Genomic DNA, 18,207 nt, shown 5'->3' on the forward strand with positions numbered 1-18,207 from the left:
ACATCAGTTCCAACAGTTAGCACACCACAAACACCTTCAGCAACTAACCCGTTGTCAACTGTGACAAATGAATCGATCAGATCGTCCAGTTTTTCCCAACACACCAGTACTATGGAGATGTCAACACATCTGTCTTCAATTGCAACATTCAACATGTCATCAACACCTGCTCCAAGCACACCAATACAACTAAGTCCAACAACAATCCCAGAATCTGAATCAACAGTTGTAGTGTCAACAACTGTTGTTCCCACAAGTGAAACAACAACAATGAACCAGACAACATCATTTCCAACAGTTAGCACTCCAGAAACATCTTCTTCAATGTCCCCCGTTGTCAACCCAGACAGTGACAGCGACTGTGACAAATGAATCGATCAGATCATCCACTTTGTCCCAACACACCAGTACTATGGAGATGTCAACACATCTGTCTTCGACTGCAACAATAAACATGTCATCAACACCTGCTCCAAGCACAACAATGCAACCAAGTCCAACAACAATCCCAGAGTCTGAATCAACAGTTGTCATGTCAACAACTGTTGTTCCCACAAGTGAAACAACAACAATGAACCAGACAACATCATTTCCAACAGTTAGCACTCCAGAAACATCTTCAGTAACATCCCCATCATCAACACCGGCAAGTCCAGCAACTATGACATCTCAGTCAATCACATCATCCACTCTGTCCCAACATACCAGTACTATTGGAATACCAACACATCTGTCCTCTATTGCAACAACAAACATGTCACCAACAACTTCTCCAAGTATTTCACTAGCACAACCAAGTCCAACAACAATCCCACAGCCTGAGTCAACAATTACAGTGTCAACAACTATTGTCCCTACAAGTGACAGCAACAACAGCCAAGCAGACAACATCAGTTCCAACAGTTAGCACACCACAAACACCTTCAGCAACATCCCCGTTGTCAACCCAGACAGGCCAGTGACTGTGACAAATGAATCGATCAGATCATCCACTTTGTCCCAACACACCAGTACTATGGAGATGTCAACACATCTGTCTTCGACTGCAACAATAAACATGTCATCAACACCTGCTCCAAGCACAACAATACGACTAAGTCCAACAACAATCCCAGAATCTGAATCAACAGTTGTAGTGTCAACAACTGTTGTTCCCACAAGTGAAACAACAACAATGAACCAGACAACATCATTCCAACAGTTAGCACTCCAGAAACATCTTCAGTCACATCCCCATCATCAACACCGGCAATTCCAGCAACTGTGACATCTCAGTCAATCACATCATCCACTCTGTCCCCACATACCAGTACTATTGGAATACCAACACATCTGTCCTCTATTGCAACAACAAACATGTCACCAACAACTTCTCCAAGTATTTCACTAGCACAACCAAGTCCAACAACAATCCCACAGCCTGAGTCAACAATTACAGTGTCAACAACTATTGTCCCTACAAGTGAAGCAACAACAGCCAAGCAGACAACATCAGTTCCAACAGTTAGCACACCACAAACACCTTCAGCAACATCCCCGTTGTCAACCCAGACAGGGCCAGTGACTGTGACAAATGAATCGATCAGATCATCCACTTTGTCCCAACACACCAGTACTATGGAGATGTCAACACATCTGTCTTCGACTGCAACAATAAACATGTCATCAACACCTGCTCCAAGCACACAATACGACCAGGTCCAACAACAATCCCAGAGTCTGAATCAACAATTGTAGTGTCAACAACTGTTGTTCCCACAAGTAAAGCAACAACAGCGAAGCACACAACATCAGTTCCAGCAGTTAGCACACCAGAAACATCTTCAGCAACGTCCCCATTGTCAACACAGACAGTGGACAGCGACTGTGACAAATGAATCGATCAGATCATCCACTTTGTCCCAACACACCAGTACTATGGAGATGTCAACACATCTGACTTCGACTGGCAACAATAAACATGTCATCAACACCTGCTCCAAGCACAACAATACGACCAGGTCCAACAACAATCCCAGAATCGAATCAACAGTTGTAGTGTCAACAACTGTTGTTCCCACAGTGAAACAACAACAATGAACCAGACAACATCATTTCCAACAGTTAGCCCTCCAGAAACATCTTCAGTCACCTCCCCATCATCAACACCGGCAATTCCAGCACACTGTGACATCTCAGTCAATCACATCATCCACTCTGTCCCAACTTACCAGTACTCTTGAATACCAAACACATCTGTCCTCTATTGCAACAACAAACATGTCACAACAACTTCTCCAAGTATTTCACTAGCACACCCAAGTTCAACAACCATCCCTCAGCCTGAGTCAACAATTACAGTGTCAAACAACTATTGTCCCTACAAGTGAAGCAACAACAGCCAAGCAGACAACATCAGTTCCAACAGTTAGCACACCACAAACACCCTTCAGCAACTTCCCCGTTGTCAACTGTGACAAATGAATCGATCAGATCGTCCAGTTTTCCCAACACACCAGTACTATGGAGATGTCACACATCCTGTCTTCAATTGCACATTCAACATGTCATCAACACTGCTCCAAGCACACCAATACAACTAAGTCCAACAACAATCCCAGACTCTGAATCAACAGTTGTAGTGTCAACAACTGTTGTTCCCACAAGTTAAAGCAACAACAATGAACCAGACAACATCATTTCCAACAGTTAGCCCTCCAGAAAACATCTTCAGTCACATCCCCATCATCAACACCGGCAATTCCAGCAACTCTGACATCTCAGTCAATCACATCATCCACTCTGTCCCAACATACCAGTACTATTGGAATACCAAACACTTCTGTCCTCTATTGAAACAACAAACATGTCACCAACAACTTCTCCAAGTATTTCACTAGCACAACCAAGTTTCAACAACATCCCACAGCCTGAGTCAACAATTACAGTGTCAACAACTATTGTTCCCACAAGTGAACCAACCCAGTGAAGCAGACATCATCAATTCCAACAGTGAGCACACCACAAACACCTTCAGCACGCCCCCGTTGTCAACACAGACAGTGACAGCGACTGTGACAAATGAATCGATCAGATCATCCACTTTGTCCCAACACACCAGTACTATGGAGATGTCAACACATCTGACTTCGACTGCAACAATAAACATGTCATCAACACCTGCTCCAAGCCAACAATACGACCAAGTCCAACAACGATCCCAGAGTCTGAATCAACAATTGTAGTGTCAACAACTGTTGTTCCCACAAGTGAAGCACAACAGCGAAGCAGACAACATTAATTCCAGCAGTTAGCACACCAGAAACATCTTCAGTAACATCCCCATCATCAACACCGGCAATTCCAGCAACTGTGACATCTCAGTCAATCACATCATCCACTCTGTCCCAACTTACCAGTACATTGGAATACCAACACAACTGTCCTCTATTGCAACAACAAACATGTCACAACAACTTCTCCAAGTATTTCACTAGCACAACCAAGTTCAACAACAATCCCTCAGCCTGAGTCAACATTACAGTGTCAACAACTATTGTCCCTACAAGTGAAGCAACAACAGCCAAGCAGACAACATCAGTTCACAACAGTTAGCACACCAACAAACACCTCAGCAACTTCCCCGTTGTCAACTGTGACAAATGAATCGATCAGATCGTCCAGTTTTTCCCAACACACCAGTACTATGGAGATGTCAACACATCTGTCTTCAATTGGCAACATTCAACATGTCATCAACACCTGCTCCAAGCACACCAATACACTAAGTCCAACAACAATCCAGAATCTGAATCAACAGTTGTAGTGTCAACACTGTTGTCCCACAAGTGAAACAACAACAATGAAGCAGACAACATCATTTCAACAGTTAGCACTCCAGAAACATCTTCAGTAACATCCCCATCATCAACACCGGCAATTCCAGCAACTGTGCATCTCAGTCAATCACATCATCCACTCTGTCCCAACATACCAGTACTGTTGGAATACCAACACATCTGTCCTCTATTGCAACAACAAACATGTCACCAAAACTTCTCCAAGTATTTCACGAGCACAACCAAGTTCAACAACAATCCCACAGCCTGAGTCAACAATTACAGTGTCAACAACTATTGTTCCACAAGTGAACCAACAACAGTGAAGCAGACATCATCAATTCCAACAGTGAGCACACCACAAACACCTTCAGCAACACCCCCGTTCAACACAGACAGTGACAGCGACTTTGACAAATGAATCGATCAGATCATCCACTTGTCCCAACCACACCACTACTATGGAGATGTCAACACATCTGACTTCGACTGCAACAATAAACATGTCATCAACACCTGCTCCAAGCACAACAATACGACCAAGTCCAACAACGATCCCAGAGTCTGAATCAACAATTGTAGTGTCAACAACTGTTGTTCCCACAAGTGAAGCAACAACAGCGAAGCAGACAACATCAATTCCAGCAGTTAGCACACCAGAAACATCTTCAGTAACATCCCCATCATCAACACCGGCAATTCCAGCAACTGTGACATCTCAGTCAATCACATCATCCACTCTGTCCCAACTTACCAGTACTATTGGAATACCAACACATCTGTCCTCTACTGCAACAACAACATGTCACCAACAACTTCTCCAAGTATTTCACTAGCACAACCAAGTTCAACAACAATCCCTCAGCCTGAGTCAACAATTACAGTGTCAACAACTATTGTCCCTACAAGTGAAGCAACAACAGCCAAGCAGACAACATCAGTTCCAACAGTTAGACACCACAAAACACCTTCAGCAACTTCCCGTTGTCAACTGTGACAAATGAATCGATCAGATCGTCCAGTTTTTCCCAACACACCATACTATGGAGATGTCAACACATCTGTCTTCAATTGCAACATTCAACATGTCATCAACACCTGCTCCAAGCACACCAATACAACTAAGTCCAACAACAATCCCAGAATCTGAATCAACCGTTGTAGTGTCAACAACTGTTGTTCCCACAAGTAAAGCAACAACAATGAACCAGACAACATCATTTCCAACAGTTAGCCCTCCAGAAACATCTTCAGTCACATCCCCATCATCAACACCGGCAATTCCAGCAACTATGACATCTCAGTCAATCACATCATCCACTCTGTCCCAACATACCAGTACTATTGGAATACCAACATTCTGTCCTCTATTGAAACAACAACATGTCACCAACAACTTCTCCAAGTATTCACTAGCACAACCAAGTTCAACAACAATCCCACAGCCTGAGTCAACAATTACAGTGTCAACAACTATTGTTCCACAAGTGAACCAACAACAGTGAAGCAGACATCATCAATTCCAACAGTGAGCACACCACAAACACCTTCAGCAACGCCCCCGTTGTCAACACAGACAGTGACAGCGACTGTGACAAATGAATCGATCAGATCATCCACTTTGTCCCAACACACCAGTACTATGGAGATGTCAACACATCTGACTTCGACTGCAACAATAAACATGTCATCAACACCTGCTCCAAGCACAACAATACGACCAAGTCCAAACAATCCCAGAGTCTGAATCAACAATTACAGTGTCAACAACTGTTGTTCCCACAAGTGAAGCAACAACAGCGAAGCACACAACATCAGTTCCAGCAGTTAGCACACCAGAAACATCTTCATCAACGTCCCCATTGTCAACACACAGTGACAGCGACTGTGACAAATGAATCAATCAGATCATCCACTTTGTCCCAACACACCAGTACTATGGAGATGTCAACACATCTGTCTTCGACTGCAACAGCAAACATGTCACCAACACCTGGACAAACCACACCAATGCAACCAAGTCCAACAACAATCTCAGAGTCTGAATCAACAGTTTCATGTCAACAACTGTTGTTCCCACAAGTGAACCAACAACAGTGAAGCAGACATCATCAATTCCAACAGTTAGCACTCCAGAAACATCTTCAGTCACATCCCATCATCAACACCGGCAATTCCAGCAACTATGACATCTCAGTCAATCACATCATCCACTCTGTCCCAACATACCAGTACTATTGGAATACCAACACTTCTGTCCTCTATTGCAACAACAAACATGTCACCACAACTTCTCCAAGTATTTCACTAGCACAACCAAGTTCAACAAAAATCCCACAGCCTGAGTCAACAATTACAGTGTCAACAACTATTGTCCCTACAAGTGAAGCAACAACAGCCAAGCAGACAATATCAGTTCCAACAGTTAGCACACCACAAATACCTTCAGCAACTTCCCGTTGTCAACTGTTACCAATGAATCGATCAGATCATCCACTTTTTCCCAAACACCAGTACTATGGAGATGTCAACACATCTGTCTTCGACTGCAACAGCAAACATGTCACCAACACCTGCTCCAAGCACAACAATACGACCAATTCCAACAACAATCCCAGAGTCTGAATCAACAGTTGTCATGTCAACAACTGTTGTTCCCACAAGCGAACCAACAACAGTGAAGCAGACATCATCAATTCCAACAGTGAGCACACCAGAAACATCTTCAGCAACATCCCCGTTGTCAACCCAGACAGGGCCAGCGACTGTGACAAATGAATCGATCAGATCATCCACTTTGTCCCAACAAACCAGTACTATGGAGATGTCAACACATCTGTCTTGGACTGCAAAATAAACATGTCATCAACACCTGCTCCAAGCACAATACAGCCAAGTCCAACAACAATCCCACAGCCTGAGTCAACAATTACATTGTCAACAACTGTTGTTCCCACAAGTGAACCAACAACAGTGAAGCAGACATCATCAATTCCAACAGTGAGCACACCAGAAACATCTTCAGCAACGCCCCGTTGTCAACACAGACAGTGACAGCGACTGTGACAAATGACTCGATCAGATCATCCACTTTGTCCCAACACCCAGTACTATGGAGATGTCAACACATCTGTCTTCGACTGCAACAATAAACATGTCATCAACACCTGCTCCAAGCACAACAATACGACCAAGTCCAACAACAATCCCAGAGTCTGAATCAACAATTGTAGTGTCAACAACTGTTGTTCCCACAAGTGAAGCAACAACAGCGAAGCAGACAACATCAATTCCAGCAGTTCACACCAGGAACATCTTCATCAACGTCCCCGTTGTCTTCGACTGCAACAATAAACATGTCATCAACACCTGCTCCAAGCACAACAATACGACCAAGTCCAACAACAATCCCAGAGTCTGAATCAACAATTGCAGTGTCAACAACTGTTGTTCCCACAAGTGAAGCAACAACAGCGAAGCAGACAACATCAATTCCAGCAGTTAGCACACCAGGAACATCTTCATCAACGTCCCCGTTGTCAACACACACAGTGACAGCGACTGTGACAAATGAATCGATCAGATCATCCACTTTCTTCCAACACACCAGTACTATGGAGATGTCAACACATCTGTCGTCGACTGCAACAATAAACATGTCATCAACACCTGCTCCAAGCACAACAATACGACCAAGTCCAACAACAATCCCACAGCCTGAGTCAACAATTACATTGTCAACAACTGTTGTTCCCAGAAGTGAACCAACAACAGTGATGCAGACATCATCAATTCCAACAGTGAGCACACCAGAAACATCTTCAGCAACACCCCCGTTGTCAACACAGACAGTGACAGCGACTGTGACAAATGAATCGATCAGATCATCCACTTTGTCCCAACACACCAGTACTATGGAGATGTCAACACATCTGTCTTCGACTGCAACAATAAACATGTCATCAACACCTGGACAAACCACCCAATGCAACCAAGTCCAACAACAATCCCAGAGTCTGAATCAACAATTGTCGTGTCAACAACTGTTGTTTCCACAAGTGAAACAACTCAAATGACCAATGAATCTATCAGATCTTCTCCTTCATCCCATCCATCTTCTGCACACACAGCCAGTGTTTCACCATCAGTGAGTGTTTCCCCATTTACCAGTTTCCTATCAAATTCAACGGGAATCACGACCTCTTTCACCACTCCTCAGTGTCACTGTCAGTGTAATAGGGGTATCTGCATCTTCAACATGACACTTGGTAGATGTCAGTGCCAGTGTCAAGAGTCAATCTATGGAGATTCCTGCTCTTTTGGAAATAATGAGATTTCTCCCAGTGTTGGTAAGAAACTAAATCACCTCCTTTATAATCTGTTGTTCAATGACAGTAAATGTACATGCTTTGAAGGCAGTCAATTTTTTTTCTATGTTGTCCATTGTTTTCATGTTTGTGCTACTATGGTAGTCATAGAAATATAACATTATTCTTTTCTTCTTTGCAGATACTGGAGCAATACCAACCCGGAAAGCAAAAATTACATTGACAATCAGTGTAACATTTGAAGAGGAATTTTATGATTTAAGCTCACCTCAGTCCCAAGCATTTATTCTTACATTAACTAATGAGGTGAAGATGATGATGAAGAAGACAATGTTTAGCTAAGTGTCAAGAGTGATGAGAAGCTGAGATATAACAAAATGTGTATTTTATGTATGGTCACAAATGCAGATGTTACAAATGCCATATTCACTGGCTTTTATATTTCCAAAAATGAATATGTTTGCTCACCTAGCAAGATTTTAAATGAAATTTAATTTCACACTGTGAACATGTCAGTAATTGTACTCAAACAACATTTGTCATGTTCCCATTTTCAGTTGGAGCCTCTCTGCAAAGAAGCAGATCCACAAAACTTTAAGTCGCTTACAGTCATCAAGTTAAAGTAGGTTTCATATCATTCATATAATATACATTTTTTTTTGTTTAAATTTTTTTTAATCCATTTGAAGCTGTATTTTTTAATATCTTGCTGCTCTGTTGCTGTAGCCCTGGAAGTGTCGTTGCAGAGAGTGTCGCAGAGTATGGATACGCAAACAATGAAAGTCAAATCCAGTTTGTCAACACAGAAATTGGTGGTGTGCTGAATGACATCCTGAACAACACCAACACGCTCAGTAACATTGGTCGTGCCTTTGGTAATAAGCAAGTGTGGAATTTAATGAAGTGACACTGCAGCCAGTTGTCATTAACAGTGAGTTTACACTATGTTGAATGTCAATGTCCATAAATTTTGGACACAAGTGCTTCTTGTTTTCAGGTCTTACAGATTTCAGCAATATTTGAAATTTGCTTTCTGAAAAATAATAAATACACTCCTTTACTCTTCTTAAACAGATATAACAGACCTGGAGCCTTACATTAATTGCACCCAGTATGCTAATTACACTGCTATGATGATTACCGATTCCTGGCAGTGTGCTGGACCGTGCAAAACAAATCCTAACTACTGTCAACATGGCGAATGTCTCAATCAAGTATTCACAGGACCTATATGTCGGTGAGCCTCTACTCTTTGGATCCTATCACTTGTAATGGTCATCGTTAATATGCTTCGATTAAATGAACTAATGAATTTCACAACCTCAGGTGTTTGAGTTCAGCTTGCAGCAGTTTTATGGACAGCGGTGTCGCCAGTTCAGTTGGGGTCCAGGTTTCTATGGAGCTCTATTCGGATCACTGGCTGCAGCACTTCTGCTCATTATCATTATTGTCACTGTTGTTGTGGCCCGGAGGCAGCGTACAGGCATTTGGTGGGCTATGACACCCCTCAGAAATGGTTAAGAAGGTGTTTTTAGGATTTTTTTTTCATCTGAATTAATGAAATCATCTCTGTTTTAGGAAAAGGCGTGGCTCCTTTCACAGAAGACTCTCTGTGTTTGATGAAGATTTCTTTGACTTTTCAGATACCAGTGCGTTGTCTGCTTTGTCACTCACCAGTCCTGTGTATTTAAAAGTAATTCACTCAACAATTTTTTAGCAAACATCATACTCACTAAATGATCATTTTCTTTAACTCAGGTCTCAGTGTCAATTCCACCATGGGACTTCCTGGCAGGTACACTTCAGTGGGTTTTATGCCATCTAAAAAATGTTGACACAGAATTTCAGGTATTCTTCTGTACAGTTGTGTTCCATACTTTACCTATAAATCTCATTCAACCTGTTCGACATGATTAAAACACAAAGTCAGGATCATGAAGTTCTTTCCTTCTTCTATTTGTACAGGTCGCAGCAAACCGTCCAGACACTTTGAATGTCAGCGTTCGATGAAATTTCAACAGGAGTTTTGTTTTCATTGCACTTTTCGTGTCATATGCACAAGGTGTGAACAATCTGCTGTTATTTATGTCTCTATTTATATTATTGTTATGTAATCTGGTATAAATGTATGTAAGTTCATAAGTAATTTGTAGTGTTGCTACTTTAACCATGTTATAACAATTCATTGCTTTAAATTTTGGGTTTGCTTCAGCATGCCATACTACAGCAGTGTCATCTCAAACTGTTTGTGACCTGGTATCATCTGATGCAATTATTTTCTGACTACGTTTCAAGCTGTCGAGATTTACTATAATGTTTGCTCACATTCAGCCAAAAGTTTTAAAACATGTTGAAAGTGCATTTATTTAAAAGTGAAAAAAGTAAAAATGTCAGTCAAATTGCTTAAAGCGGTTTTGTTTACATCTCACACATGTGACAAAAACTACATTTATAGATCATACACATGATCACAGTGTTGTAATGTTGTTACAGGTAGTATTCGCTGGTGAGACAGCAGTTTGCAAGTACTTACAAATCTGACATTGTACTTTTGCACTTGATTTTTTGTAGATTTTGGTTTAAATGATAGGATCTGACCCTCTAATGAAGAGTTGGACACCAAAATGGTGAAATCAATAGCTTCTTTTATTGTAATATTGTAAAATTTATGTCTGCAGTATGATTTAAAATTCTCTTCACCGGTGGTAAATGTCTGGTTTGTCTGTCTACATCTCGTTTCCACATACCATATGTGTTATGTCCAAACATACCTGATATGCTCTCTGGTATTCAATACAAGAAATACACTTCATTACGGAGACCACAGCAGCCATGAGAGGCTCATTTTGTCTGTTTTTCATCACCCAGTTGAACAGAATAGGTACTGAACATGCCCGAATATAGAGGGGGTTCAGGGGTTCAGGGGTTCGCCCCCCGAGAATTCTGCTGATTTTTTTCTGCTGATTTTTTCTGATCTGGATATCAACCTTATGTATTTTCTTTTCATTGATAATAAGCAACAAGCACTAACTGTTACACAGCTATTATCACACACCCTCAAGTTTCAATTTCCTCTGCCAGAGTAATCCCTTAAGTGATGAAAGGGGGAACTGCTAAATAAACTTTTCCCATGGGGGTTAAGAATTTTTGCTCCCTGGTCCCTATCCTCCTCTGATATCAAACAGATTAGTAGGCTTGTAAATACCCATGTAGACACACAATTACACTTGTCTGGTTTGTAAAAACATGTTTGTATGTATAAGCTGAGAAATAAAGGGAGCTTCTCCTTCCTGTTGCAAATACTGTAAAGGTGCAAATATTTGCGTGGGATTTATTATGCAAATTTCGCGAGATAAACAAGGTCGCCAAATTACACTCAACAAAAATATAAACGCAACACTTTTGGTTTTGCTCCCATTTTGTATGAGATGAACTCAAAGATCTAAAACTTTTCCACATAGACAATATCACCATTTCCCTCAAATATTGTTCACAAACCAGTCTAAATCTGTGATAGTGAGCACTTCTCCTTTGCTGAGATAATCCATCCCACCTCACAGGTGTGCCATATCAAGATGCTGATTAGACACCATGATTAGTGCACAGGTGTGCCTTAGACTGCCCATAATAAAAGGCCACTCTGAAAGGTGCAGTTTTGTTTTATTGGGGATACCAGTCAGTATCTGGTGTGATGCTGTAACACATCTCCTTCGCATAGAGTTGATCAGGTTGTCAATTGTGGCCTGTGGAATGTTGGTCCACTCCTCTTCAATGGCTGTGCGAAGTTGCTGGATATTGGCAGGAACTGGTACACGCTGTCATATACGCCGGTCCAGAGCATCCCAAACATGCTCAATGGGTGACATGTCCGGTGAGTATGCCGGCCATGCAAGAACTGGGACATTTTCAGCTTCCAAGAATTGTGTACAGATCCTTGCAACATGGGGCCGTGTATTATCCTGCTGCAACATGAGGTGATGTTCTTGGATGTATGGCACAACAATGGGCCTCAGGATCTCGTCACGGTATCTCTGTGCATTCAAAATGCATTCAATAAAATGCACCTGTGTTCTTCATCCATAACAGACGCCTGCCCATACCATAACCCCACCGCCACCATGGGCCACTCGATCCACAACACTGACATCAGAAAACCGCTCACCCACACGACGCCACACACGCTGTCTGCCATCTGCCCTGAACAGTGTTAACCGGGATTCATCCGTGAAGAGAACACCTCTCCAACGTGCCAAACGCCAGCGAATGTGAGCATTTGCCCACTCAAGTCGGTTATGACGACGAAGTGGAGTCAGGTCGAGACCCCGATGAGGACGACGAGCATGCAGATGAGCTTCCCTGAGACGGTTTCTGACAGTTTGTGCAGAAATTCTTTGGTTATGCAAACCGATTGTTTCAGCAGCTGTCCGAGTGGCTGGTCTCAGACGATCTTGGAGGTGAACATGCTGGATGTGGAGGTCCTGGGCTGGTGTGGTTACACGTGGTCTGCGGTTGTGAGGCTGGTTGATGTACTGCTAAATTCTGTGAAACGCCTTTGGAGACGGCTTATGGTAGAGAAATGAACATTCAATACACGAGCAACAGCTCTGGTTGACATTCCTGCTGTCAGCATGCCAATGCACGCTCCCTCAAATCTTGCGACATCTGTGGCATTGTGCTGTGTGATATAACTGCACCTTTCAGAGAGGCTTTTATTGTGGGCAGTCTAAGGCACACCTGTGCACTAATCATGGTGTCTAATCAGCATCTTGATATGGCACACCTGTGAGGTGGGATGGATTATCTCAGCAAAGGAGAAGTGCTCACTATCACAGATTTAGACTGGTTTGTGAACAATATTTGAGGGAAATGGTGATATTGTGTATGTGGAAAAAGTTTTAGATCTTTGAGTTCATCTCATACAAAATGGGAGCAAAACCAAAAGTGTTGCGTTTATATTTTTGTTGAGTGTAAATACCGCTATTTTAATACATAACGTACATATACGTACATATTCATAATGTAACACGAATATTAATACCGCTAAATACGAGGTCTGTTAGAAAACTATCCGACCTTTTTATTTTTGCAAAAACTATATGGATTTGAATCATGTGTGCTTGCATCAGCCAAGCTTGAACCTTCGTGCGCATGCGTGAGTTTTTTCACGCCTGTTGGTTGCTTCGCAACAACAGGCAGGTATAAAGTTTGCATTAATGTTATCTTGGTTCTTCCTGGGTGGTTCTTATGGCAACTGATCCAATCCCAAGCAAGGACTATTTGTATATAAAAATGTATTTCCTAAAATGATACATTTTGGGTTTCAAATTAAATTTATGTAGCTTTTTACCCCTCGAAATCCTCAAAAAGCTTCTGCTTCGGGGGGCTTTGCCCCCCACAAGGGCGTTGCCCCTCAGCCCCACCGGGGGCCCTGTGGCCCACTGGACCCCCAACTCAAGGATTTGAACCCCCCCTTTCACATTCCTATATACGGCCCTGCTGAACATTATAGAGGCTGAAAAAAACATGAAAAATTCACCTCTTTGAGCTGCAAAGCGTAGCATATTCACAATGTGGTAAACTCCCTAAACTACTTTATTTTCACTTCTATACAACTTGAATGTCAACATTCAAGCAACATACAATCAATCGCTCATTATCGAACATCAAATATCGTCAAGGCTACATGCACAGACGTACCATCAGAGGTTCCGAATTCGATAATGTAAACTGTCAACTGGTGAATGCTAACGTTAGCCAGTTTCTCATTTTTGGCTTGAGTTACAGTTTAATCTAATAATGTTTGGATAAAGCTATCATTTACCTTGCCTAGCATTAGCTAATAAAAAGTGCTGAAGTGATTAAACCACACCCCCTTGACAACCGCTTTACTTGTTCTACACAAACTGTTGCTAGGTAGAAAAAAAAAATGAATGCCCCCACAACAGTCCTGTACAGGCCTACTTTTCCTTTGAGCCAATAATGAGACAGGAAAGGGGAAATCACTGTCAATCTGATTATGTGGAAAGTTGCAATTATTTTGCATGTGACTTTGAGGAATTGTGCGAGCTAGCATGAAAGAAAAAATTACAATGTAATGTTAAGTATTTCCCTTCTCAGGACAGATCATTATTCCGATTATTCTCAAGTTAAAAACAAAACAAAAAACATACAATAACAGTGACTACATTTACATGCAGCCAACAACCCTTTCATAACCGGAATAATAGCAATAAACTCGTCAGGGCTGTCCTCTCAGTCCACTTGTATTCGCACTTGCCATTGAACCACTTTCCATTGCTTTTCGTAACCACCCTCAGATTAAAGGCATTGTGAGTTGTGGACAGGAACAAAAGGTGTCTCTGTACGCCGACGATCTTCTTCTTTATAGTACAGATTTTTCCCTCTCCATCCCAACTACCTTTCTCTGCTAAATTCATTTAGATCTATTTCAGGTTATAAGTTAAATTTATAACCTTCTTCCACTTAATAAGCTTCTAAAGCTTCTTCCACTTAATAAGGCTGGCTCTGAATACCCACTAAACACCTTACCATTTAAAATCATTACGGATCAACTCAAATATCTTGGGGTTCAGGTAACAAGGAGTCTGAGAAATTTATTTAGTGCAAATTACATCCCTCTTTTGTCCCAGGTACAAAAAGATTTGGAACGCTGGTCACTGCTCACTTTATCATTGCCTGCTCGTATAAACAGCATTAAAATGAATGTTCTTCCTAGGTTCCTTTATTTATTTCAGTGCCTTCCAGTCTTTCTTCCACAAACCTTTTTTACAAAACTGGATACAATCATATCCAGTTTCATTGGAATAATAAAACGCCTAGGATCTGCAAACAATTTTTGCAGAGACCTAAACAATTAGGAGGTATGGCATTACCCAACTTCAAATTTTATTATTGGTCATCTTGTTTGAAAATATTACAATTTTGGCTACATTCTGATTCATCATACAACCTCTGTTTGGTTGGAGATGGAACAAAATTCATCTGGAGGAGTATCTCTTGCAGCATTAATTCATTCATTAAATCAACCTATTGGCAAAATGCGCACTAAAAATTTGATTGTAAAATCTACTAAAAATTTGGAATCAATTTAGCCTGCTTTGGATTACAAACATTCAATTTTGGCACCAATTAAATGCAATCATGCTTTTCCTCCTTCACTGATTGATCAATCTTTTATCATCTGGTTTGATCTGGGCATTAAATCATTCAAAGATTTACGTATATTGACAACTCATTTGCTACATTTCAACAATTATCTGAAAAATGTTCCCTCCCCAAACAGCAATTTTTTAGGTACCTACAGGTTCGTAGCTTTGTTGCTACTAGATTCCCTCAGTTTCCTGTTCGGCCCCCTGATTCAGCATTGGATTCATTTCTTGAACCAATGCCTACACTAAAGGGGATGATTCAGTTATGTATTCTGACATTCACTCTCTAAAAATGACTTCATTAGCCTCTATCAAGTCACGTTGGGAAGCTGACTTGGAAGTCATTCTTGATGGTGACATGTGGAGGAATATCTTGGATAGGGTGCATCATTCCTCAATTTGTGCTAAGCATGGTGTGATACAATGTAAAATATTGCACCAAACACATTATACAAAAGTTAGGCTTTCCAAAATATACCACAATATTGATCCAATTTGTGATAGATGCCGTCAAACCACAACTTCTCATATTCATATGTTTTGGTCTTGTTCAGCCTTGTCATCTTTTGGGAATAACATTTTTGATACTTATTCTGCAGTTACAGGAAAATCACTTCATCCTCATGCAGTTACACAATTTTTGGTCACATATTGAGAGGCACTTCTTTTACTACAGCAGAAAGTCCTTTGTAGCATTTACAACTTTGATTGCAAGACGGTTAATTTGTTAAAATAGAAGTCATCCACCCCTCCATCATATTTTCATTGGATCAAAGATGTAATTTATTTTGCCAAATTATAAAAATCCGTTATATGTTGAAGGGCTCCAATGCAAAATTTTCAAAGACTTGGGATCCATTTTTTCAATATGTTGGGAAGCTGGTCTTCCCAGATAATCTCGAATAACTTTTTTTTTTCATTTATGTCTTAGATATGAGCCTCTCTTTCACCAGCAGCTCTCAAATTTTCTACACATTTCATTTTTGTTGGTGTGTGTGTGTGTTTTTTTTTTATAATTTCACATACATTTTGTTATTGTAAATTGGTGTATTCTATTTTTCTGTGATTTATTTTCCAAGTGTCATTATACATATCGCACTGTTTGTTATATGTGAAAACCTTATAAAGAAATTGATGGAAAAAAAGAAAAAAGGTTGAATTGAGTTGAGATGCTAAAGAGCTTCACTCGTTCATGTCCGTGGCATATACATATTAATAATATGAATTATAATGATATTTCTGTGGTAACATAATTAGACTCTGAACATTTCTGTGAGGTTAATGCTTCAGGAAGTCGTATCTAGCGAGTTACAAATTAGCTTGCTCCCACATTTATCTTTGTACAATGATAAAGAATGTTAGCTGGAAACAGTGTCCTCTGTCAAATCTAAAGATTTATGGGCCCATGCCGGTGCCTTGTGTGCTTCCCTTGGATATGGAGTTGCTTCCTGTGTCTCTGTGGGGGGTGCATTCCAGCGCCCCCGGGCCGTTTCCTGGTGGTTTGTCGGTCTGCCCCGGTGGCTCTGGTGGCTATCCTTCCTGGCCCCTATGCCCTTCCGCTGCCCTTTTCTCCTGGTTTCTCCTGGGGCCCTGCATCCTGGACCCATTTACGTTGTTGCGTGCGCCCGGCCATATGGCTTATGACGTGCCAGAGTAGTCCACGTCATATAGTACGCTTCTGTACTTTTGTCTTGGCCCAACACACCAGCCACAGCAGTGATCGGATATTTAGCTGTGATCTGGGTCTCTGTGCATGGATGGATATGTGTTTGTGGCCGTCACCACAATATGGTTTTGGGTGCTCTCAGGGGGATCAAGACTGGTGTCCTAGATTAAGGTATGGATGCTCACTAATTAGACAACAGACTGTTGCTCTCACTGCTTGTACATGCGTGGTTGTTTGTCCTGGTAAGTTGTATGATTGGGCCCCGTCTCCTTGGTGTCTCACTTCTCATCACTTCACAGTTATTGCCTTCACCACGTGTCTTTCGGTCTTCTCTGTCTTCGTGTTGTTTTGGTGGTTGACCCTTCCTAACAGAACTTTTTCAGTTGGCTTTGAGTAGGATGGTGTAGGCTGATCAGGAAGGGTTGGAATGGGGGTCACACACGCACACCACATTCACTCACGTACCACATACCTTCTGTCTTGCAAGAATAAATTACATATATGTGTATAAATGTACATAAATGGTTCGGCCAGTGTGGCATTTACCGTTACTATATATGCAGACAGGGAGAAAAAAGAAAAAAAAATCTAAAGACGTCAGAAGACAAATGCCACCATTACTTCTTGTTTTACCCAATTTGATACTTTAATTGAAATCCTTGTTCATCAAGATGATAATATATAGCAAAGTGTCAAGAGTGATGAGAAGCTGAGATATAACAAAATGTGAATATTATGTTATGGTCAAAAATGCAGATGTTAAGATTAATATAGATTCACTGGCTTTTACATTTCCAAAAATAAATAGGTTTGCTCATTTAGCAAGATTTTAAGTGAAACTTAATTTGACACTGTGAACATGTCAGTAATTATACTCAAATGATATGTCATGTTCCCATTTTCAGTTGGAGCCCCTCTGCAAAGAAGCAGATGCACAAAACTTTAAGTCACTGAGAGTCATCAAGTTAAGTAGGTTTTTGTTCATATCATATACATTTTTTTTGTAGTTAAATATTTTTAATCCATTTGAAGCTGGATTTTTTTTTAATAATATCTTGCTGCTCTGTTGCTGTAGCCCTGGAAGTGTCGTTGCAGAGAGTGTCGCAGAGTATGGATACGCAAACAATGAAAGTCAAATCCAGTTTGTCAACACAGAAATTGGTGGTGTGCTGAATGACATCCTGAACAACACCAACACGCTCAGTAACATTGGTCGTGCCTTTGGT

The 18,207-nt window shown here is 41.1% G+C and overlaps 1 protein-coding gene and 2 long non-coding RNA genes across 3 annotated transcripts; all 3 read left to right on the forward strand.

Annotated features, from left to right (window-relative positions):
* Positions 1-7,886: 7,886 nt before the first annotated feature.
* Positions 7,887-17,988, forward strand: LOC117507754 (mucin-17-like). The gene is made up of 3 exons (XM_034167564.1): positions 7,887-8,167; positions 8,328-8,452; positions 17,887-17,988. The coding sequence occupies exons 1-3, from the start codon at positions 7,891-7,893 to the stop codon at positions 17,986-17,988; spliced, it is 504 nt and encodes a 167-aa protein (XP_034023455.1). The 5' UTR covers positions 7,887-7,890.
* LOC117507904 lies at positions 8,713-9,377 on the forward strand. The gene is made up of 3 exons (XR_004559876.1): positions 8,713-8,768; positions 8,873-9,077; positions 9,221-9,377. It is a non-coding gene; the product is annotated as an uncharacterized LOC117507904 (long non-coding RNA).
* On the forward strand, positions 9,501-9,962 carry LOC117507903. Its single transcript, XR_004559875.1, has 3 exons — positions 9,501-9,636; positions 9,725-9,795; positions 9,905-9,962. It is a non-coding gene; the product is annotated as an uncharacterized LOC117507903 (long non-coding RNA).
* Positions 17,989-18,207: the final 219 nt, after the last annotated feature.

Source organism: Thalassophryne amazonica, chromosome 3, assembly GCF_902500255.1.
Source record: "Thalassophryne amazonica chromosome 3, fThaAma1.1, whole genome shotgun sequence".
Lineage (NCBI taxonomy): Eukaryota > Metazoa > Chordata > Actinopteri > Batrachoidiformes > Batrachoididae > Thalassophryne > Thalassophryne amazonica.